Genomic DNA, 25114 nt, shown 5'->3' on the forward strand with positions numbered 1-25114 from the left:
TAAAGATTTCTACATAGCCACGATACTAATTATTGCTAACCACATAGTATATTAAATAATATATTTATGTCTTCTAAGTGTACAGACCTTCAAAGATGCAAACTAAAAATTATCTTATCACATTGGTGACTTCCAGCTAAAGTTGATTATGATGGTAAACTTTTTTAGGCTCAAGCATCTGACTTTCCCTTACTTGTATTCCAGCTATTTGTGATAAAATGTGCATGCCAGTCCAATGTGAAACTGTCAACCAGATGACATTGTAGAAACAGTTTAGTTAGATTATGAGTTAGGCAGCTAGCTAGTGGAAGGGCCTGAGTATGAGGTGACCAGCCATACTGATAAAAATTAGAATAGATAATGACCTAGGGCTTTGGACAAAGAATGAACTTTCTTAGGCAGCATGGAATGCAGGCCATCCCCTTCTAAGGGGTAGGGGTGCAGCCACTCCCTAGTAAGTTCTTGAATTTTGAGGAAATTATAATGCAAACTATTCAGTTCCTTCTGAGATACCAGTTTTCTGTAAACCATGTTGAAGAAATGGATTGAAAACCTGAATCCCAGTTGGTCATTTTGAATCCACAGAGCCACTCATGACGGGCGACCACTAACCAATTGAGCAATTCCTGTGCTCTGTTAATCTATAATTAGCCCTAGATCAGAAGACCAGGCAGCCACCCCATTCAGGACCCATCCTAGAAATTCAGGAGCTACTCTCCTTCTTATCAATAAAAGCTGTCCTAACCTCATCTTTTGGTTCATGACTTCATTCCTTGGCATTCACAGAACCACAAGCCTGGTACACATGGTATTGATATACATACCCTTTCAAGATTATGCCTATTTGATTGTTATGTATATTATATATGTGTTATAACACTTACAGACTGTGCTTTCCAGGCAATGTCATTCTAGAAATTAAAAGCTAGACATTAACCTATAAAGTACATCTATAGACAAGTACATTCTTCTTAAATGGCACTCTATTAAAAGATAACAAATTTAGGTAAAAGTTTCTTTATGTCATTTAATATCTTATAATTAGATAAAGATAAGTGGCTAAAAAGTTATTGTATACTAAGATGAAAATTTAAATGTGTCCCAGAGATTATAACAAAATCTAATTGTTCTAATATAGCACCATGATTGTTATGTTAGGATGTTATGTTGCCCTTGAACTCAAATTTTCTCTGTAAAACTTTATAATTGTGATCTGTTAACATTCTTCAGGGATTTAACTTCTGATAGGTAAAGAAATAACAGTTCTCTAGTCATACTCTGTATTTCAAGGTGCTTGATATTTAGATAAGATCATAAAATTAAACCTACTGCTTTCGCTGCAATACTAATGTAACTGATCTTCTGGGTATTCAACAACTTAGGTTTGGAGACCAAAGCTAAGAAAAATAATTGGGCTAAGACAACAGCCAATATTTTGGCCCTGGCACTTCAAGGTCAACAAGGACCCAGGACAATAGGGGACATTTTTTATAGGATTCTACAACTTTGGTAAGTCACCAAACCTCCTAAGCAGGGAGATTGTCAGATCCCAGAAATCAACCAATGTACAGTGTGCTAAGAAGGAGGTTCACTAGAGAGAGACATCTCTCATACTTTCACAGGAAGCCACATGGTCAAGCAAGACTCTGACCCATTCTGATGGCTCACACTGATACAAGAGCTGAGAGGTTAAAAAAATAACATAGTTCCAAAAGTAACCCCTGAAAAGACTTAACTCACCTTTACATATGGTGAGAGGTTAATTTTGATTAATACAAGTCTCACTTTAACTTGATCTTAAAATTCCAGCAGAAAAGTATAACCAAAAGATATATAAAAAGTTATATCATAGTAATAAAAGCTAGATATAGAAAGAAGACTCCAATCACTACACTGACCCCTGCTGGCAGTCTCCAGCTACAACCTGTAGTTGGCCACTATTATAGCTCAATGAGGCTAGACCGCAGCATAAAGCTCAGTGAGTCTTTAACTTTCTTAGCTAAATTTGTCCTTCAAAACCACAACTCGCCATCTTCTTACAGTTAAAACTGTAGGGACTTGTGCACTAATAAATGAAACTTGTTGTCTTAGGTAATTAATTCACACCAAATGAAAAAAGTGTTATAGAAACATCAGACTTATAGATAACCTCCAACAGTGGACAGGACTAGGAGTAAGGTGGTTACAATCCTTATTCCCATCCCTTAAGAGCAGTGTCTGGATGTGGCTCCTTTCCCCAAACTGTCTTTCTCTTCTGGTGCTTATGCTTTGGCCAGATATCCTTTAATCTCTTAGTAAATTTGTTTATTCTTTCCCAGAGACTTCCAAACTCCAAGTGATCATACGAATGAAACCAATGATGAATATGCTGGGCTCCTTTTCCTGGGGTCCACTAGATTGACCTCATAAAGAGAGTTTATAACTGCTAACCCTGAACATGACCACTATCCAAGGGCCCTTAGATTAGCTTTCTGGAGAAGGCGCCTGATTGTGGTCTGCCCTCCACTGAACTTTCTCAGCTCCAAACAGCTAGATTGAAATTATACCCATTGTTCCCTTACTGCATTCTTCCCTAACTCATCAGAGGGGGGAATATTATAGGCAGCTAAGTTAGATAGAAATTAACATACAGTCAGAGAAGGACTGGGCTCTCAAGGAAATCAGCACAAAAATTAAAGACATCAGGATTATGGCTAGAGGCACATCTGAACAAGGCCAGGCCTCCAGATGAAGATGCAATGGCCATCTTCTCTTACCTCAGTGGCCTTATGCCTCCCTGAGGGATAAACAGTAACTTGAAATTTCACTATAATTAGCATCACCTGGTCCAGTAAATCCAGTTAGACATCAGTTGCCCAGGTAGGTGACCCATCCTCCCTTCCCAGAAAGCTTTTGTTCTTTCCATGTATCCTTGCTATGTAACTCATTTCCCTACTAGGTCAATATTAGCAAGCAGCTATACTAGTAATCCTATAAGTTATTATAGTTTTGACCTGTGTTGTACCCACACTGTGACTTTGCTGAATAAATCACCCCTGACAAAGGGCCTTGGTAGCTATCTATTCGAGACTCCTCCTGGAAATCCAAGAGCTATTCTTCTGCTTAGTTCCAATAAAACTTCCCTAACTTCTTATTTTGTTTTACAACTTCATCCTTCAATGTCATGGGATCACAAATTCTCACAATAAATATTTCCTACTCTTAACTTCTGCTCTTTCTTAAAATTCATCCTTTGATTTTTGGGGAACAGAAACTCGGTGTAACTGACATGTAACAGGCTGGGAGTTATAATATTTCTTGTATATCATTTGGAGGTCAGATATTATTTCTCTATCAGAAATAGCACAAGAAAATCATCTTTAGGAAGATGGGATGAATAAGTAATACAGATTAAGTAGAGCCAGAAGCCTGCCCTGGTATACAGGCATGGTGTACATAGTTCTCTAGAAATACCACCATAGGGTAGCAAAAATGTGGGAATGAGCTTTAGGATTTGGGAGGGTCAAGGGACAGGACCTTGGGGGACATCCCTGGACTTCTTCTCTGGGGAGCTTTGTACATTTTCAGCACCAACTCTGTGTCAGGCACCACACCCATGTTTTGTAATACATTCTTGCAACAATCTTTGTTTAAAAATAAAGAGAAGAGACACTTATAAAAAGAACAAAAATAACTTGCCCTAAGTATTCATGCCCCTTCTGCTTACACTGTGTGTGTGTATTTCCCTCCAGCTGTTTTTATTTTTTAATTTGCAACGGATTCCAGGAAGTCTCTAAAATGCCCAGACTGGGGTAAACTTGGGCACCTCCTGCCCTAGCCTCTCAAGAGTGTTGGGATTACAGGTTGGTGCCACCACACCTGGTTACTCCCTGAGTCTAAGAATTCATTAAAGTGCCTCTTGGGAGGGACAGCTACGTGACAGCATGGTCATGTCTCAAGGTTTTCTGTGATATCCTCTCACATGCATGAAGGCAATATTCCTCTAGTTGATAATGTTTCAGTTTTTCACTTTACATTTTTGCTTCCTTGCCTGTTCCTACCCCTGCCCTACAGGTCTTAGCTTCTCCAGCTTACGCTTGTCTCCTTGTCTTCTTTTTTGTTTTCCTCTCTGAGAACCAACACCATGGGTTTCCTTCTGCATCTCAGCAGAACTGGCTACTCCCATCTGCGACCTTGACACTTGCTACTTCTTTCCCTTGGGTTCCCCCTTCAAGAAAGAATTTGGAGAGTGTCTTCATGGATCACAGGCTCCCTAACAAGATGTTGTGCTCAACATAGGATGATCACGGCCTCTCAGCTGCTGCTTCATGCCCATCCTCTGGGAAATGTGAAAGTAGAGCTCCTGGCTCTTTATCCTGATGGTCTTGATCTTCATCAGTTCTAAGGCTAATCAAAAAGGACTCTGTTCACTGGTCCCAAACTTCTCTAACAGCTGTGTTACTTTTCTCTGACTTCTAGAATACCTGTAGCAGGACAGGGCCCTCTGAATGATGATGAATAAAAGAGTTGTGTATATAATTAAAAATTGATATTTCAAGTCTTTAGTTTTTTACAATGCAAATTGAGAAAGTAAAAGTCAATCTTGGTAAATTTTACTCATGTTTGATATGCAAAGAGCCCAGCTCTGAGCTGACCCCCATGCAGGACATACCAGAGCAGAAACAGGTCTTCATGGACTTTATGATGAGTGGGAGGAAGCAAAGGCAGTATAAGTGTAAGGAGAAAAAATACTGATGAAAACAAATGTTGCCCTTCTGAGTGGCAGCTCCACGATGTCCATAGATGTTACAGGTATGACAGTCTGTTTGGACAGGCAATGAACTCAGTGCTGTAAGACTGGGGGAGTCATTGGAAAAGGTGTGGGTTTGGGGTACTTTTTCTTTTAGAAAAAAATCTCCTTTATCTATAAAGATGATGGCAAGATTGGATTATATATTTATATGACTGGTGATTGACCCAGAGGAGGTGTTAGGAGCACTACTAACTCCTGTGGTATCAGAGCTTCAAATGTAGGTGTCCTGGGGCTCTGCCTCGCTCCTGACACTGACAGGGCCCTCACACTTTCTCTGAAGCTGACCCTCAGTATGGCTGCATGCAGTGTAGTTATGAGGTAGGGATGAGCCAAATGAATTGTTTCAGCCTTAGTTCCTGGGAAACGATGAATCAAAGACTTGTTCAGCTGGTTTTCTTTGTGCACAGAGAGGGGCGTGGGTTCCAGAGGACCTAACCCATCTGATCCCAGAGAGCCTTGTGGACACAGAATCAAATGCTCCTGTTGGGACTTCTGGCTGGGGAGGACTTGAGCACTGAGGTGCTGTGACCCAGAACTCAGGTCCAGACCTGGGCTCCTAGAAGAGAGGGCCCTCCCAAAGCTCATTTTCCCAGAATACTGCATGGAAAATTGAGTCTCATTGGGGAAGAAAACAGGTGGGGGGAATTACACTGATCTGGTCTGGAGTTTGTGACAAATTCTGCTTATCATCAGAAGATCTGAAGACCAGAAGGGGCCCTGCTCAGCTGCACTCTTCCCTACAGGACAAAAGTGATAAACAGTTCAGTGAGTATAACGGGGTAGGGAAGGAATAAGGGAAGAGGTACACTCCAGGACCGAAATGTTCAGGGTGGGCTTGTGGGTCAAAGATGATTTCCTACAGAATTTGCCCAAGAAAGAAGGAGATGCTTCTTCCTTACATTCTGCTTAGGAGAATTAAGGAGGAGTTCCCGAGAGCGAGTGAGGCTAGGGGACATGTCTTTGTATGTCCATGTCCAGGTCCACTTAAGGAGTTCCGTTGCTTTATATCCTCATCAGCATTTGGTGTTTTTGTTTTGGTCATTCTAATAGGCATGAGTGATATAACCTTTTTAAAATGTGCAGTACCTAAGATACTTGATGTTGAGGATCTTTTCATATGAGTTTCTATTTTTATCTTTTTTTGATGAGATGTCTGCTCAGATCTTTTGCCTGTTAAAATTTTTTTTAAAAAAGGCTGCGTGATTATTTTCTCTTTTTGTGCAATCCTTACCTGGTTTTAGCCAAAAGTGCCAAAATCTCTTAATACTATTCAAAGAACATACATTTTTATATTTCCTTGGATATTTGATAGTTCATGTAAAACCTACCTGGACCTAACTGAAGGTTTACATTGGTATATATTTTTAAACTTGATTAAAGTTTTTAATGGTTTCAAGTCTTTTAAGTATTTATTTTTAAGTGAGTTTGTATAAGTTATTTCTTCTAGGATATTGTTCAGTCCATTTAATGTGTGTATTTATTGGCAAAAGTTTACATCTGGTTATTACTGTAATTATATTCTTTTTACTTTCTAAATCAGTTTATTTGTGCAATTTTCTTTTTTCTTTCCTGATCAGTCTTGTTCAAAGTTTGTCTGTTTTTTTTGTTGTACTGAGGATTGAGTCCATGGGGTCTTGTATGCTTTTTTTGTTCTGACATATCCTAGAGTTTTTATGATAAAAATATGATCTGAGTAATACTGACTCTTGATATCCATAGAGACTTGCTTAGTGTCATGGGTTCTGTCTTGTGGCTACTCTGTGTGTGTGAAAAGAATGAGCAATCTCTCTAGAAGGTATGTGCCATCTTCTACATGCCCATTATATCCTTTTATAGCTGCTCTGTTCTTGTCTTCTTCATCATTGAGATTTTTAGAAATATTTAATCAACCAATCGCTGAGCTCCCCTTTACAGTATTTGTTCTTAGCTTTCAAGGCTGCTTTTTTAGATTCACCTGTGCTTTGAGTTATTGAATGTTCTTCTTATACAGTGACCTGTCATTGATGGCACTGATGATGATTTATAACTATGCATGTATTTGTTAGTAAGATCATTTGGTAAACATTTGTCTTTATCATTATCCTGGGCTCCAGGAGATGAGAGACCATTTATATTTTACTCACATAGGGAAATATTCCCAGGACAGGGCTTAGCATCTAATAGGTATTCATTAAAAACTTGCTGACTGAATGAGTAATAACTGAATGAACAAATCCATTTACATATGTTTACCTTTGGGAAGGGAAATCTCATTCTTTGTACCTCTAACTGACTAACTAGGTGCTCCAAAGTTTTCTTCACATTGGCGGTGGCAGATAGTCTAGGAATCTCCTCTCCGTTCCCTGATGGTCATCTGCTAGGTAGTTGCTTAAGTCCAACTTAGGATCCATTCCAGGCATCTTTTGTGTGTACGTGCTGCTTTCTTGTATGCTTGTTACAAAGACCTAAATCTCTCTGGGAAGACGTATTTAGGCCCATGTAATCCCTTCTGTAGGAGCGAAGGAACTCCACAAAGAAAACCCGTCTTGTCCTCACAAGTGCACTGAATGCACCCAGAATAACACATGCATACTTCATTCTCTGGGATTTTTCAGCCACCTCCCCTTTCCTTGCCATGACTCATGACTCAGCCTGTCACCTTCTCTGCTTTCTTCACATCCACTGATCCATGCCTCCTTTCACTCACCTCACTCATTTTCTGGTGAAGAGGCCTGCTCAGAACTGCTTTCCTGACTTGTACACAGCACTTTCCTGAGCTGCTCTGAGTGTGGGAGCTGTGAGCCCTCACAGAGACCACCTTGGCCCTCGCTCTTTTCATAGATGTCTCTACCTTCAGTACAAGACCAGGATCTGATCACTTCTTCTCACTTCACCTGCAGTGACTTGATCCAATTCAGTCAAATTTACCTGGATTATTGCAAAACCAACCCAACTAGTCCCAACTAGTCCCTCTGCTTCCACCCTGATTTCCTTATTGCAGCTTCTGTCACCATTGTAACCACAGGGGAAATGCCAAAAGGTGCATCGGATGTGTCCCTTGTGGGCTCAGACCCTGTTGAGGACTCCTGTTCTCACTGCAAGTCAGAGAAAGAGAAGACAAAGTCCACCTGGGGCCAACTGGGGACCAATTTGTCCCTGTTTCTTCTGATCTCATCACCTTTCTCTTTGCTTTCCACTTCTTCAGGCATGCCTGGCTTCAGAGACTGCACTAGCTGGTTGCTTCATCTGGAATATTCTCCTTATAGGCTCTTTTATATCTAACTCCTTTAAGTTTTATTCAAATGTCACTTCTGAGTGAGGCCTTTTGGCAAAATGTGTAAACTTGCCAATACCATCCTTATCTATACCACCACCAGAGCCCCTTAACCTGAGCTCAGTCTTCCCTCTGGCTCTTCAGTTGGAGAGAGAAATGATTCTTCCTCCTTCCTGTCCTTTAGAGAGTCCCTGAGTTAGAGATGATGGGCACTGGCTTTGTTTCTACAACCAGGAGGAGCAGTGAGTTTCACAGCAGTGCTTCTGTCAGAAGCCCAGGCTGCCTTTAGAACACTGAAGTTGAGAGAGTTATGACCTGGCTACCATTCTACGTTAAGACTTGATTATCTAATGTGTAGCTTTTTTCCTTTCTGAAAATATCTGAAGTTCGTGAGAATTAACCTTTCTCTTCCTCTTCCCAGTTGCTGTCTGTGTTCCCTGCCATCTGCGCCTAGCAACATGTCCTCCATATTAGAGCGGGTTAGCAATAGGATGATCCAAAATCTTGGAAGCAAAGATCTGAAGCCTGTCAAGTGTGTACTGGATGCCACCAAATTCCGTCAGTTTAGTATATTACAGAAGAAAACTTCATTCTGGCCCTGGAAACAGTCTGATGACATTCCTGTTGAATATTCTCTCATGGACATCCTGGAACCAAGTTCTTCAGTCCCAGGTATTATCAGCCAGGGGGAAAGGATACATGGTGTGATAAACAAGGTTCTCAAATATTGTACAGCATCTGGGAATCCCCAAGACACTTGGATGAATAGATCCAGGATCCACCTTGCCTAAGGGCAAAGGACAAGGTGCTAACATTATTTGAGAGCCTGCTAATAATGATCCCATCATTCATTAGGTCTTACCCTGTTTACAAGAGCTGCATGAGTGGCTGTATTTTCTGTAAAAGTAAATAGAACCATATAAAATAATTTGTTCAAAGTTGCACAGCTGGGAACTGGTAGAGTTGGGACCCAAACCTAGGTCAGTGTGTCTCCAAATCCCAAACATTTTCTGTTCCTGGGAGCTGCTCCTTGTGGGATGCTGTGCCTGTGTCTCCTGGACACTATACATCAGGGCCACCATTCTTAGGGATGAGACGTGTCCCTGCTGTGAAATGCGTGGATGGATTGGAACACTTGTCCTTTGTGATAATTTATACTTCCAATATTAATTAATTAAGTATCTTCTTGATTTAAGAGATTTAAATGAATGAGAGCATTGGGGCAAAAATTGCCCTCATTTTTTTCTGTTTCCATCACCAACTGTTCCATGATGAATTCTTGGCAACCCCTGTCTGACCTCTTTTCTCTTCCCAGAATGTGTGAGGTCTGGACTATTTCACAGCAAGGACTTTGAGATCAAGAAACTGAAGACTGATGTGGGTATCAATGCTGGTGCAGAAGTGAGTGTGTCAGGGGAAATCGGTCAGTCCCATGGATCCACCCTTGAGGTTCAGAGTGTTAGCATCCCACATCCCAAACTGGAAACCCTTCAAAACAGGTGAGCCCACTGGAGAGGAAGGAACAAGTCATTAGAGTCCCAAAGGCTGCTCCTCTTGTTGGCAAAGAGGCCTCTAGCAGAATTTGGTGCTGGAATCAAAATGAAGAGAATGAGGTCTCCAATTATGCTGCTCTTCAGTATTCATTTCTTCATTTAAATAATGGCTGTTAGTTACCTAGTACATGTCTAATAGGGCAATGTTTACCTATTGTGTTAATATTCTGGGGGATAGAACTACAAGGGAGGCAAAGATTCCTTTCCCAAAGCAGTTTATATTAGTGGAGGTGAGACAGGCAGGTAATAAACACTAAAAATAGGTCAATAGCAAGGCACGGTGGCACATGCCTATAAGTCCTGCAATGTGGGCAGTAAGGGGATTACATATTTGAATCCAGCCTGGGCCCCTTAGCATCTTAGTGAGATCCTGTCTCACAAATAAAAAATAAAAAATAGGCTGTGGATACAGCTCCATACAAAGGTCGTTGGTTCACTCCTCAGTACTGGAAAAAGGAAAAAAGAGCAAAGTATTAATTATACTGAGACAAAGATGCTAAAACTCTCTTTAAATCATGAATATCTTGGCATTATTTTTAAATTATTATTATTATTATTATTTTTTGTACCGGGGATCGAACTTGGGTCCTTGTGCTTGCGAGGCAGACAACGGAACCACTGGGCTAAATCCCTAGCCCTTTAAATTATTTTTTAAGCTCTATTGCATGTGAGAAATAAAATTGTGTAAATCTTAAGATTTACAGCACGATCATTTGGAAATATATATGACTCGATGACCACAATCAAGTCAAATAACACATCTATCACCTTACCTAACACCTTTTTGTTTCTCAGTTTTAGTTTTTAGTTTTAGTACCTACTGCCTTAGCAGATTTCAACTATACAGCACTGTATTGTTAACTATAGTCAGCATATGGTACCTCAGATCATATCCTGGGGAAAACCCCACTGGATTCTGGATTCTTTTTTTTTTTTTTTTTTGTACTAGGGATCAAACTCAAGACCTTGTGCTTTCGAGGCAGGTGACGGAACCACTGAGCTAAATGCCTGCCCCAATTCTGGATTCTTTTAATCTGATGTGAAATTTGTTTGGCTGGCATTCCTTTCATCTTGTACATTGACCTGTACTTTTCTTTTCTTGTAATGTCCTGCTCAGCTTTGATAGCAGAGTAACACTAGTTGTGTGGCTTAAGCACTATGGTTTAGATTTGTGGTGTCCCTCAGAAGTCTGATGTGTTGGAAAGTGATTGGATCTTGGGGTGCTGTACTCATCAGTGGATTAGTCCACTTTCATTCATAGCTGACTTGTAGTGATGCAAGGGGGGAGTATTTTCCATCTTTCGATTTTTAATCTATAAATTTATTTTGGGATCAGATGAGTTTCTTAAATGCAACAGAATGCTGGATTCTGTTATGTGATTAGTGTCTTGATCTAAATCTTTTAATTGTGGAATTGAGGCCATTTGTATTGAGATTTGTTATCGAAAGGTGCTGAATTTTTCCTATCATTGTGTTCTTTTTGTTGTTGTGTCCTTTTTTTTTTAACTACTCATCTTTTTTGGTATGTTCATTCCATCTAACCTTCTGGCTTTGTTGGCTATCTTGTCTCTGTCTAGGATATTCTTGCTTATTGTTTGGAATGTTAGTTTGGTGTTCATATATTTCTTAACATGATCTTTGATATGGAATGTCCTTATTTCTACATCAACAGTGTTTGAGACAGAGTCTTACTCTGTACTTCAGGCTGACCTAGAACTCATTATGTAGCCCAGGGTGGCCTCAAACGTGCAGTAATCCTTCTGCCTCAGCCTCCCAAGTGTGGGGATTACAAGTGTGTGCCACTATGCCTGGGTCTCTCCATCAATTTTGCAAGATAATTTTGCAGTATATATTAGTCTGGGTTGGAAGTTGTCTTCTTTTAGGGATTGAAACACTTCACACCCCACTCCCCTGTCTTTAGTCTGTGTTGAAAAGTCTGCTGTATTCTCAATTGATTTACCTTTACATGTGTTTGTTTTCTTTTACTTTCTCTCTAACAGCTTTTAAAATTCTGGTTTTTTTGTTGGACATCTGAAATTTTGAGAATTGTATGTCATAGAAAGCGTCTTTATTCATTGTACTATTTGGTGTTCTGTAAGCCTTGCATACCTGTATGTTGAATTTTTTCCTCATGCTTAAGTTTCCTGCTATGATTTTTGTAAACAGAATTTTTATTGTATGTGTTCTGTCTTCTAATTTGTAACTCCATTTAGCTTCAGGTTAGTCTTCTCAGCTTCATCTAGTGGCAGTTGGCTGAATTTTCCTTGTTCTCTATCAGTTTTCAGGCTTCTCTGATTAAATCATTATGAATTTCCATCTTGGTCCTTGAATTCTGAAACCGTGTCTCCACACTGGTCATTTTCCACTGTTCTGAATTCTATTGAATTCTTTATCTCTAGGATTTCTGTTTAACACTTTTTCATGGAATCTCTATCTTTGGAAAATTTTTCATTCATGTTTGAACTGTTTTGGTCAACTCTTTCAATTTTAAAATGAGTTCTCCTATATCCACATTGTCAATTTGTATGTTAGCTGTACTATCTTTAGACTTACATCCTCTTTGAAGTTGCCACGTTTTTTACTACCTCTTTACCTACTTGTTCTGTAGAGCTTGGATATCTGGTGTTTGCTTTTCTGTCCATTGGGGCCCCTTGGATCTCCTTTGGGAGAGTTGGGAGACTTTGGGGCCATTTAATTGCTTTGTGTTTTCATGTTCCTCTTTTCTTTGGTGCTGAGGGTTGAGGTCAAGTAAAGACAGTTTGTTGTTGATATACAAGGATCTTCTTAATTTGGTTGTGTTTTCCAGTAATGTGTTCTTGGCTTTATTTGCCCAGAGATACTATCTACCCCTTTGATCTTTTCAATTTAATAGAGTTGGACCCTGTTATTGTGTTGTAAGGAGAGAATTTCTATTGAGTTTAACAGTGTAAACAGTATCAAGTGTACATCAATCTAAACATTACAAGTTGCTTTGATAATTTCACTCTGGTATCCATACCTCTAAGAGTCTATATGGTTCATCTGGGATGTGTGTTGTGGGTGGAAGCGGAGAGGAAGTGAAAGGAAATGGGTGGCCAATGAGAAGGGAGGATTCAGAGAAATATGAATGGACAAAAGCAGTAGACGGGAGGGTGGACTCTGTTGGGGTTATTTTATAGCTGAGGTAAAGGGATGGTGTTGAAGGGGGTTGAGAGAATGTTTGTGTAGGCAGGAGGATGTATGCAGATGGGTAGATTTGTATTTAGAGATTGATGGAGTCTGTGAGATTGTTGGTAGCTTTTAATATGTTGGTAGGGTATATTGTTTGGATCCTGTAAGCCCAATTTTGTGAAGGATTATCCTTATATGCCCTTACATAGTATTGTTTAATTTATAGCAGTGGTTCTTATTCTCTAATGCACTTATTCAGGACCCTGTTATATTTATACTGTTGGGCATATAGAAAGGAGGAAGGGGAAGGCAAGGAGGAGAGATAATAAAGAGAGAGGAACAAAGAATAGAGTCTTAGTTATTTTTTCGTTACTGAGACAAAATACCTGACAATCAAATTTAAAGGAGGAAAGGTTTATTTTGGCTCAAAGTTTGTAGAGGTTTCAGTCCATTGTCAGCTGGCTCCAATGTGGGGTGGCATTGCAGAGGGGCATCGGCGAGGAGGAACAGTCCATGGCAGGCAGAAGGTAGAAGGGAGCAAGCAGCAAAGCAGAGAAACAGCAGCAAGTGCTGACAGCACCCTGCTTTCTGTCCCTTACATTCTATCCAATTTAGGGTGTCTAATTTTTAAAATTCTTTATATAGTCTAGTTATTAGTCCAAGGTGATGAAACATTTTCCCCAATCTGTATGTTGTCTCTTCACTCTGTTGTTTGTTTCCTTGCCTGTTCAGAAACTTTTAAATTTGATAAGATTCCATTTGTTGATTCTTGATGTTATTTCTTGTGTGATTGGTGTTTTGTTCAGAAAGTCCATGCTTAAACCTACGTGATCAAGAGTTTTACCTACTTTAACTTTGAGCAGGTTAAATGTTTCTGTTTTAAAATTTAGATCTTTGATCTATTTTGATTTTAGTTTAGTACATAGTGAAGAGATATCATCTGTATGTGGATACCCAGTTTTGCCAAAGTATTTATTAAACCATGACTTTGTGGCCCTTTTGTCAAAGATCAGACAACTGAATGTTCCTTTGGTTGTACTAATCCATTATTTCCTTAAATAAATTTTAATTCATTTCTCTCTAATCCTTCTGAAGAGTATTGTATATTGTTTTGCATGACGACATTCCACAAATTATGTAAACATTCTTCATTCCTTTTCTTTTTATTTTTGCTCCTCTGTAGAGGTAACTTCATTTCACTTCTTTGAATTTATTGATTTATTCTTTGCTTTATTGACTCTGCTATTGAATGTCTTATGAATTTGCCAGTTCTGTTGCGCTTTCATCATTATGGTTTCTGTTTGGTACGGTGTGGCAGCAGGCTGTGCTCCCTGGTTGAGTGGTGCCACTGTTTGGGCTCTGTCATTGAGCGTGGCTACAGACCAGGCTCTATAATTGCTCCTGGTTGGGAGGGACCTCAATAAGTATTCCCTAGCCAGGTAAGTTGCTGACTGGGCTCCATGTTCCAATGGGGCAGCAGAGCCGGTGTTTGAAAACAAAAGAGGCTTCAGACTGTGCTTTGTAAATGAGTTAGGCCGGAGGCTATGGTGTTTAATTTATTGGGGTCCCAGGCTCTTCTTTGTGGTTGAACTAGAATCTTGACCTGGGCAGTGCCATTGAATCTGTACCACGGTCACTGGGCCCATAAGCTCTGTCCCGTATTTGTGTGGGGTTGCAGGATGGGCTCTCAGTCTATACTGGGCACTGGGCAGGCTCCATCATCACATGGGGCCAGAGATCAAGATTTTAGGCAGCATCTCCAGCTTTGCTCTCAGCCTCAGTGTGGCCTAAGGCAGGGCTCTGAACGTGAAAGGGATAGTTGTTTGGCTACCTGATCAGGCCAGGCCAGACATTGTGCTCTGAAATTAGGTGGAGTTGGTGCTTTGCCCCTCTGCCTGGGGAAGGCCTTACATTGGCCTCTGAGCCTGGGCTCCACAGCTGGGTTACAGTAGTTGAAGCCAAGTAGCAAGGCCTACCAGAGTTGTTGACCAAACAGATTCACTGGCTCAGCTCTGTGTGGCCAGGAAGCTGGCTGGTCTCAGGAATGCAATTCCCTACCAACGTAGATGCCCTTTTTCCTGTAAGCCCTGAACCTTCTTTGTTTATGGTTGACCCCAATGTTATACCTGGTGGTGTGGACTGCACCACTGCTCTGCAGCCAGCTGGGCTCATAAACTCAGTACCAGTAACAAGGAAAGGAATCAAGTTTAGGAGGGAAAACAAAAACACTTTATTTGTAAGGAGGAAAGGGAGAAGATAGAAAGCTGTTTGGATGAAGAGTATCCAGGCAGAGGCCATTGGAAAAGGTGAATACCCATGGGCTTTTGCCCTCCACTTCCTTTTGTCAAAATGGTAGAGGCCCCCTCCCAGGTCCATACCTGGAAGTTGCCACAACCTGATGGGTTCCCTGGACTGTCATAGATGAATCCCAGGCCCCAAGTCCCTAACCTTGAGCCTCACATCCCTAAGTGGGCTTGCTTGTCCTTGTCAGGGCTTTATATCTGGAATTTAAAGGTTGCTTAGGATGGACCTTACATACAAGGTGAAGTTAGTGATTGAGTATCTAGTGCAGTAATATAGTGACCCTAGAGTGAGAATATATTCTGTCTATCTATCTATCCCTATCTATCTATCTATCTATCTATCTATCTATCTATCTATCTACCTACCTATCTACCTATCTTTACAGAGAAAGAGAGAGAGAGAGAGAGAGAGAGTGAGAGAGAGAAAAGTAGTGTCACCCCACCATCTCCATTGCATTTTCCTGGAGGTGGGGAGAGGTGGCTAACTTGGTTAAGGCACCTTCCTGGCTTTCTCTGCTTCAGCCCTCCTTTGTCTTGTTAATAGTTCCCTCCAGGGAAGCTTTAACTCTTTCTAGTCAGGATTAGCCAGAAAACCTAATGAGGCCTTTCCCTACCTACAGACCTCTTTCCCCTACACCAAGTGGCTTAGTCCTGCTGATTCCTTCCATATTCTCCTTGATGAAAGATAAGAAAGGAGTTTCCACCATAGGCTCTCTTTGAGACACTGTGGGTCCAAGGGATACTGTTCATGCTGTTCTGTCCTGTAGGAAGAGTGGTGCTGTCCACGTGAGACTGTTCTTTCCACCCTCATAATGTGGCTTTCTAATTTATTATTTGTAATCCTACAGGGGCTTTATTTAGTCTGATCCCTAGGTCTTGGGATTTTCACAAGGGCACTTTGTCCGTGGAGAGTTGCTAGTTAGACTTTCTGTGAGGGAAACTAAAGCCAAGAGGTTCCTGTTCTGCTGTGCCCCTAATGCACCTTTGTAATGGGATTTAATTTACCTTTGTCTTTAAGGGTTTTACGGCTTTTCAGAGGTGGCTGGATCTGGGGTGTGTGAATGTGGATTAAGGGTGTGATCCTGGGATTAAGAGTGTGTGGTACTGAATTAATCCACTAATTGGGTTAGCACTGTTCTGGGTGTGGATAATGGGAAGGCCTACTCTGGGTGTGGGTGCCACCCAAAAGTCTTGTAGCCTTGATGGGATAAAAGGGAAAGAGAGGTTTGATGCTGCTGTTGGCTGCTTGCTGCTTACCCTACCATTGACTATTTCTCCTCTGCAATGACCCTCTGCCATGCTGTCTGCCTTAGAGCCAGCTGATTATAGACTGAAACCTCTGTAAACTCTGTGCTGAAATAAACCTTCCCTCCTTTAATTTGTTCATGTTGGTTATTTTGTCCTAGTAATGAGAAAGTAAATAAGGCAAGGAGAAATATAGATATCCAATGATCCATTAGGCGTGTACTCCTAAATTTTCATGCCTTTTAGAAAAAGACATCTAAACTTAATTAATATTTCTACCAAGACAAAGAATTATTACATGAGCAAATAGTTGAAATAACAGATTGTTTAGAGACTAAAAGTTCCTTTGATGAGGCATTCTACTATTTCTATATTCCTGGTGTCTAGCACAATCCTTTTAAAAACTAACATGTGCAATGATTTTAAGGTCCAAAAGCACATCTGGATTTCTGAAGCCACATAGAACACTTATTCTCATAGAGAAATGTTTCCATATTTAAAGGATTGAAATATCACAGGTAAGTTTTATTTGATGTCACAATGAGAAATAAGTAAATCTGAGGTAAAACCTCTAAATAGGGAAAAGAAAAATGAGTGAGAAACTTTTGATGCATAGAATGTGGAGCAGGTATTGTACTTTACAGCCTCACATGTTTTGTGGCACGCTCTAAAGGTAATACACAGGATGAGGTGGACAGAAGGGAATGTTTAGATTTCTCTGTGGCCTCTGACCTCCCCTGAGGAGTTCCAATTAAAGATCTCTCTATATTCCACATGAATGTGAGCCAGGACACGAACTCCACTGGGATTTTGAATAGATTTAAAATTGAGCCTCAGAACTAAATGGAGAAGAAATCTGTTTTTAGTATTTCAAACCTGTCACAGCCCTCAGAAATAGCGTGTTTGTGTCATCCACCAATGCACCCCGTATGCATGCTCAGTCATTAAAATCCCATCTGTGTTACCGTAAAACCATTCACCCTCCTCCCTCCTAGGTCATAGTTGCCATTTCTTTCTGGAGACAGTCTTGCCATGTAGCTCAGGCTGGTCTTGAACTTGAGCTCACTATGTAGCCCATGCTGGCCTTAAACTTGCAGCTATCCTTCTGCCCCAGCTTCCCAGGTGCTGGGATTACAGTTGTGGCCCACCATGCTTGGCAATACTTCTTCTGCTCCAAATCCCACCCTGATTGTAACCTAGACATGTTCATGTGGATACTCAGCTTTGAAAATAGGGCCTTGTCAGGATAGTTCTTAATCATCTGGACCCATCTACTTCTGATTTTTGTTTGAGAGATCCTAGGGGATGAAATCTATAAATTGTCCCTCACTGGGACCAATGTAATTTAGTAAAATGCAGGTGCCCTAAACAATATAGCACACACACTCTTACCCCTCTGCCACCAGTAGAAAATGGGGTTACCTCCATGCTGCCTAGCAAAGCAGGTGTTCTTTGCCCTAGGCACCTCAATCTCATGATCCAACAGGTCCCTCTAGGGCTCGTCTGTCAAAGGCACTGGACCCCTGCCAGGTCTTGAGAAGGGCAACCTGGAACATCCTGAAGGTATCACATTCCCACTCTGAGCCTTTGCTCTTCATATACCCTCAGGAAACTGTTGGAGCCAGAGCCGTCATTTTTGAGTGTTTGCCGAAGGAGAGGAGACAAACTATATGTGGTGACAGAAGCTGTTGAACTGGTCAAAGATACTGTTCTGCATGACAGGAGCAGTGCGAATGTTTCGGGAAAAGTGTCTATCCCGAGGGTTACTTATGTCAAGGTATGGAATGGGGACACAGAGAATGAAGCCAGCCTAGGCAGCTTATTTCCCCAGGGGCATTGGATCCTATCAGAGCTGCTCTGGGGAGGGTCAGAAGGTGTTTGCTCATTATTTCCTACTGGTCATGTGCCAAGATATCCTGCTGTCTGACCTGGGACCGTATTTTAAAATCCTCCTGGATAATGCTTATGTATAGGATTATTCAGCATTGATAAATGAAAAATAGATTTAGCTATTGGTATATTATTTTATTTTTTTTAGTTTTGGGGATTAAACCTGGGCCCTTCACACTGAAGTACATACCCAGTGCATTTTTATGCATGCATTACTGTGCTTAAAAGTAAGCATGACGCTTAGTGATGTTTTGGAAGAGCTGAGAAACAGGTGTGTTTCCTCTTCCTAGGGTAAATGCCAGGGAGAAGCTCAGAGAGTGAGAGAGAAGACAGTGAGTGTCCCTCAGGGCACGGTGCTGGCCTACAGGAAAAAGCAGCTGGTCATCAAGGACAAATACTGCAGTGAGCAGAAACTGAAGGAGGTGGCCGGGCGGGGTTGCTTGTCCTGAGTGAGACAGAGCAGCAGTGAGGCCACTGTGTGCCGCCACTGCTGCTATCCCTGTCCAGGGAGCAGGATGAGCAGATTTCTGTCTGTCTGGGACGCACAGCTGTCCTACCACCCACAGCCACTGCCTCCCATGGACCAACTGAAGTGTTGCCAGGGGAGAAACAGACACTGTCTGCTACACAGAAGGGACCCAACCCAGGGTGCCCTGTTTGGAGGTGTCCTCAGCACTGGGCAAAGTCAGGCCCTAATCCCAGCCACTCTCAGCAGCTCAGCAGGGGGAGCCACCCAGCCCGCCCTGGTGATCATAAACTCACTCTACAGCCCCAGAACATAACATCAGCACCATCACAAATCTGCAGACATGATATCCTGACAGCGTAACTCAGGACTTTATCTCCATCTCTCCTCCTTCACTGTGCCCCAAAGGCACCATTTCTAATCCCGCCGCCCCCCCTTGGGTCCTGAATTCACGTGGGTTGCTCCATCTGCATCATCGCATACCCGGATGTGATGCATACTGAACACAGTATGGCTCCGTGACCTGGGTTGCTCCTGCCTGATGCTGAGTCCCAGCTTGAGCAGCAGATTCAGCTGGGACTCAGCTCCTCAGAAATGAAGGGTCCCTGTCCCTCCTTCACATGCATGCTTTGCTCCATGTGGGGTCCTCCTGCAAATTCTGCTCAGGGGAGGGTGCTTATGTCAGTGACCTGTCAGTGGCAATGGAGGGAGGGAGGCTGGACTCTGACCTGGAGCAGTTAGTGGGCTCAGGCTTCCCAGGAAAGACTGCCGAGTGAAGTCAGACCTAACGGGAGCAGCAGGGAGCAGGAGAGAGGTCAGAGACAACTGCCAGGGCCCAGGAGATGGCAGTGCTGGTAAAGGCCACGGTGAGTGACTGAGTGACAAGGAGCTTTTAACTTAGGGAGGAGATGAGGAGGAGGCCACTTTCAAGAATAGTAACAACAGCGAAACAAAAAGTAAACGGTCTGATCGAAGGGGATCCCAGAGGTCAATCGTGTGGAATCCGCGGAGAATCAAGTCCCTGTTCCCTGGTGGGCGAAGCCAGGTGGCTTCCCTGGAGGATGAAGTGCAGTGCCCAGGTGTGGACACAGTGCGGACACCTCTGGGGAGCTGGATGTGCAGGGAGGGGAGACAGGAGCCACACTCGGAGGGCAGTGGGGTGACGGGTGGTGCCTAAGCCGGCAGGGGCTGGGCTGTCCGCCAGGCCAGGACAGATCCCCGAGAACTGAAGGGGCCGAGCCGGTCAGCCCTGTCCCCGGATGTGTCTGCATTCCTCCTGTGCGCAGGGATGAGTCTCTTTTCCACGTTGCAGAGGCGAAGGCTGATACTCAAGGCAATTCCAGTTCTCTCCGAAGTTTCTGGCCAGTGCCACGGCAAATGTTAGACTGCTTTGCATGTTATTTCCCTTAGGTTTGAGAGGAAGATTAACTTTGTTCTCCTAAGTCAAGCTCATTGGACAGGTTGGTTCACCTCCCTTCAGTTAGGTCTAAATTGTGTAAACAGAGACACCCAGTCTCCCCCTGTGGTCACCATCCTTTGGAAACTCCCTTATCTTCCTTCTGGGCTCTTTCACTGTGCCAGGCGCTTAAACCGGTGTTAGGGAAGTTTGAGACCTCAGCACTTTTCTATAGATGAAACCACTACTTACCCAAGATTACAAGACTGGGAGTTGGTGGGTAAACATCAAGACTCTAAGAAAATGTTTAAAGGAGACGATTCTACACAATGGAGTAGGAGGAAGCCCATCTCTTTTTATCTCATGAACATTGGAGGGCATAATGATCACCCGAGGTGCTTATTTAAAATGCAGTAGACTGCTTTTCTCCCTGCCTTGCCATGGACTACCTCTCCTCAATGATGTCCCTCTGCTATCTGCCCTGATTTGGAGCCAGCCAACTATGGACAGAAACCTCTACAAACTGTGAGCTAAAATAAACCTTTCCTCCTTTCAAAAAAAATATGCAGACCTCTGGGCACCCTTCACAGGATCTGAGTCATAGGACCTGGGGGCTCCTGGTCAGTCTGATGAACATTGCAGGTAGCAGACAGAGCTCCCTAAACTGCAGGTGCAGGGAATGGAAATGACTGGCAGGAAGAGCTGCAGCAGTGCTAATTGGGTTTCTTTTCCATTCAGCCATACTTGTATTCGATGATACGAAGCAGAAGACCTTTCAATATGGTGAGTCCCAGTGCCCTGCTGAGTCCTGACCCCCTTTGGATGCCACATGAGCTTCTCTCCGGTTGAGCAGCAGAAAACCTTTTTATGCCAGGCTTCTCCATTGCCTGCCACTGGCCTCCTCTTTAAGCCAGCTACAGACCCCAGTTTTCCAAGGAAAACCAGCCTTTGTCCTGTGAACCCTGGAATAAGTGTAGGCTTATTGGGAGTCAGCAGCCTGAGGAGAAACTTCTCTATTGAAGTCCTGGTATACAGTGAGAAACAAGAGGAAGTGGGAGGAGCTGGAAAGGGGAGAGGACTAGGGATGAAGGGAAAGAAGGAAGAGGGCCAGGGAGACTAACTCACAAGAGTGAACATTTCCCTTTGTCTTTCCAGAGCCACCTCGATTGGGATTGTGTTCCCAAGTGATGCAGACTCTCGAGAGCCAGGGGCTATTCAGTAAGGACAAATCCTGCAGTGAACAGGAACCTAAGGGAGGCGCTGGGCGGGGGTTACTTCTGGGGAGAAAGAGCAGAAGAAAGGCCAGTGCGTGCCACCTCTGCTGCTCTGCCTGTGGGGTGTAGGGTGAGCAGCATTTCTCCCTGTGTGGGGCACACAGCTCCCAGCACCCACAGCCGCCTCCTTGCACAGCCCAGCTGAAATGCTGCCAGTGGGAGATGCAGAGAAGCAGAACTGGATCCTGCAGTCTACACGAGGGAAACCCACCTGTGGCCTTTGCTGCCCTGCCCACTGTTGTGCAGTCTGGGCCCTGGGCATATGGGAGGGGCCTGGGAGGGGCAGATGGAGAAGAGAGGACAGGGAGCAGAGGCAGAGTTTGGGGACACCGAATCCTTGACACTAACTCTTGGGCGGGGCTTTTACTTTCTCATTGTAGCGTTGGAGTTAAGCCCCATCCTTCCAATAGGTGAGTGAGTGTCTGCTGGGGTGGGGACGTGGATCCCAACCTGCACACACTGAGGAGCAGTGCAGCTTGCCCTTGCCTGACTGCTTTGTTCTCTGCCTTGATTCTGGGTCCTGTGGAATGGGGAGGGTCCAGGGGGCCCAGTGTGGCCTCGGGATGGATGACCATGGAGTGGCAAGAGGCCAGACAGTAGGGAGGACATGGTAGGAGGGCAGATCCTCCAGAGTTCCCCAAAAGCAGATTTGGGGATAAAGAAGGTCACCTTTTGATTCTCTTTCTAGGAAGACTAGAGGAACCTATTGGGCAAGGTGAGTGTTTGTTAATAGGGAGGAGCCTGGGCTTCTGGGTGGGAAGTGGAAGGTTGACTCCTGAACTTGGAGATCTCCGTGCTAGTTGGAAAGTGAGGTCTACTTCCAAGTGTGTGTGTGGGTTAGATCCCTCACTTATTCACGCATGCAGTGAACACTTACTGCTGACTCCCGGGCAGCGGTCGTTACTGTAGCACCTGAGATTTGTCAGTTAATCAAACAATGAGATGGCCCACCTCTTTGGAGCATCCACTGTGATGATCTCTCATTCTCAGTGAATCACCCGGGGCCCCCTGAAGCCTCATGGGAGAACCAGAGAGCTCCAAACATCCTCCACTTGTTTAATTCTTCAGATGTTGAATATGCGGGCAGAGCTGTGAGATAATAAGTGAGACTCCTATGTTCTGGGCACCTTACAAACATAAACTCATGTGATCCTCAGTGTCCCCGGTGACCAGGTGCGGAAATGGATCCCAGAGCACTGGGGACTTTCCTCTCTAGAGTCCAGTACTAGATTTTATACTATTCCTAGTTATCCTAGAATGACATTTTGGTCATTTTCTTCCACTTTCAGTGATTTATAATCAGAATCTTCATGGCTGCTCCCATCACTCTATCCCCTACTTCACAGCGCTGGGATTGTCCACCTTTTTAGTCTGGTAGAATGGTTTCATTGCCAGAGTCTAAGCATGACATGAGCAGAGAACATTTTGTTAAGGAGCTGAGGGGGATGGAGAAATTTGGATCGTTGCATGGGGAAGGTTTTATGATCCTGGGGATGTACTAACTAAACAAGTGCCCCTGCTTTCTGGTCGTTTTCTGAGGACAGATTTCAGGGTCCTACAAAAGGAGGTTTCTAAGAATATGAAGGCATTGGCCCAGGTCTCAAAGGACATTCAGGCTGTTGTGTTCCACAGTATCCTGGCCATGCTGGGGGACAAAGAGGCCCTGAAGACACTGCTGGACATGGTGAGGGGCCACAGCTGCCTGGGGGATCAAAGCTGTCAGGGGGGATGTTTAGATATTTGGCTACCAGTATACCTGAGCGAGGAGGGAGGAGTTAGGTTCCAGGAAGGCTGTGTCTGGCCCCGGACACAAGGACCAGGAGAGCAGCCCCACATGACAATGATGGTGTGACTCTCATTAATAAGAATATCTGTCTTCTGTAGATGGAATCGGACAGCTTGGGTCATTTGGACGGTCCTGGTAGCAATATCCTAAATGAACTCCAGCAGGAATCAAGCCCTCCCTGGGTTAACCTAGGGTACCTCATTTTTTACCTCCTGGAGGTCTTACTGGGTAAGAATGATTTGAGGGAAGTGTGGGAGAGTCCTCAAATTGCATTCCAGATCTCCTCCATGGCAGACTAGATGCCACCTTTCTAAAGCCCTTCAGTTATGATGCTCTTCTTCCTTGGGTCACCCTTCTTTCTAAGGTCAGGAGAGCTCAGGGTGGCAAGCCCTCAAGTGATGTAGACTGAGCTTGAGGCTCAGAAAGCAGTGGCCATTGATCAGATCCCATCCTCTGAGGCAGGTGATGCCAGCCTCCACCCTCAGGATCCCCTCTCTGGACCATGTTCTTTAGCATCCCAGACATCGTCTCTAGAGCAGAAGGGCCTCTGAGTGCAGAGAAATTACCTCCAAGTATAACAGGGATCGGTATTCTATCTCAGCGTCCCCTTGTCTCTGGGTCTCCTGGATGGTGAGAGAAACTATCTAGACTTTGTCTCACTTTCTGTCATGTCCTCTCTCCAGAGCTGAGTGACACCCAGCTTGTTCTGCTAGCCCAGTCTGTGGAGAAGAGGATTCTGTCCCAGCAACAAGAGCTGGTGAGATATCCTGAGAGTCTAGCACTCTTGGGAGAACAGTGAGAGAACCAGGGGTAGGGATGATTCTGGGAACGGAGAGGTGACCAGGTTTTCCTGGGAGGGGAAATGGGATCTCAGCATGGTCATGGGAAATCCTGGGCTTCTCTCCCTCTGGAGAGCTGCCTCCTTAGCCCAAGCCTACATGAGGAGTGTCTCTGTTTTCATAGAAACACCTGCAGTTGGTCCCAACATGTCCAAAGTGACCAGGTCTTTGAGACCTAAGAAGATGTAATATACATCCTGCTATTATTACAAAGTTAGCATTTGCAAATTGCTCTCTTTCTTCACATAAGAGGTGTCATGAAGATATATGTTGAATATTTAAATTAAAAAAATATTACAGTAAAAGACACACTGCCACCCCCAGATTCTTAACCTTGGTTCTAAACACTGATCCCATCATTCTTACCACTTTGTGAATCAGTTCTGGAATCTTCTTTTTTTTATATTAAATTCTTTTATTGGTACATTGTAGGTATACAACACAATTACATTTCTCATTGGGAATTGTGCCTTTACATAATGCATCTTGGTTCTTATTTTTTCCCCATTCCTAGCCCTCCCTTCACCCCCTCCACCTTTCCCTATTTACAAAGACTTTATTTCCAATTTTTCCATTTCTCATCCTTTTTCCTTTCCCTTCTTTCCTTTCCCCTGCCCCTCCCACTACCCCTACCCCTTTGGACCTTTTCTTCCTATTTTACATTATCGATTATTCATTCTAATCATTGGTACATTTTAGGTATACAATATAATGACATTCATCATTGGAAATTTGCACCTTTACATAGTCTCTCTTGGTTCTTATTTTTCACCCTTGCCCAGCCCTCCCTTCAACCCCTCCAGTCCTCCCTATTTACAAAGATTTTGTTCCTACTTTTCCATTTTCTCATATTAATCCCATTCCCTTCTTTCCTTTCCTCTACCCCTCCCACTTCCTTCCCCTTTGCCCCTTTTCTTCCTATTTCACATTACCTATTATACATTTAGTCCTTATTTACACTTTCAGTTTCTCACACCAGAGAAACTATTCGGTATTTACACATGTGTGTCCTATTTATTTCACTTAAGAGTATTCCCTCAATGTGCATCCACTTAGCTATAAATGTCTCTAATTTCTCATTTTTTATGGCTGAGTAGTACTCCATTTTATAAAAACCCCAAATTTTCTTTATCCAGTCTCCAGTTGATAGGCATTTGGGCTGTTTCC

The 25114-nt window shown here is 43.2% G+C and overlaps 1 protein-coding gene across 3 annotated transcripts in view; it reads left to right on the forward strand.

Moving 5' to 3' along the window:
- The first annotated feature begins 2713 nt into the window (after positions 1-2713).
- Positions 2714-25114, forward strand: part of Gsdmc (gasdermin C) — a 42447-nt gene continuing 20046 nt past the window's right edge. The window contains exons 1-12 of one of the 3 annotated variants that reach the window (XM_087187783.1): positions 2714-5552; positions 8467-8717; positions 9361-9544; positions 17905-18073; positions 18477-18588; positions 20787-20831; positions 21204-21266; positions 21703-21732; positions 22011-22037; positions 22867-23006; positions 23207-23336; positions 23792-23865. In XM_087187783.1, the coding sequence (XP_087043909.1) occupies positions 8504-8717; positions 9361-9544; positions 17905-18073; positions 18477-18588; positions 20787-20831; positions 21204-21266; positions 21703-21732; positions 22011-22037; positions 22867-23006; positions 23207-23336; positions 23792-23865 (1188 nt within the window). In that variant the 5' untranslated portion in view covers positions 2714-5552; positions 8467-8503. Of the gene's footprint in view, positions 5558-8466; positions 8718-9360; positions 9545-17904; positions 18074-18476; positions 18589-20786; positions 20832-21203; positions 21267-21702; positions 21733-22010; positions 22038-22866; positions 23007-23206; positions 23337-23791; positions 23866-25114 lie in introns of all 3 variants that reach the window. The other 2 variants (XM_021252087.2, XM_087187785.1) reach the window with 2 other exon arrangements.

Source organism: Heterocephalus glaber, unplaced genomic scaffold, assembly GCF_053883595.1.
Source record: "Heterocephalus glaber isolate CG9 unplaced genomic scaffold, H.glaber_assembly_v1.0 deba00000281, whole genome shotgun sequence".
Lineage (NCBI taxonomy): Eukaryota > Metazoa > Chordata > Mammalia > Rodentia > Bathyergidae > Heterocephalus > Heterocephalus glaber.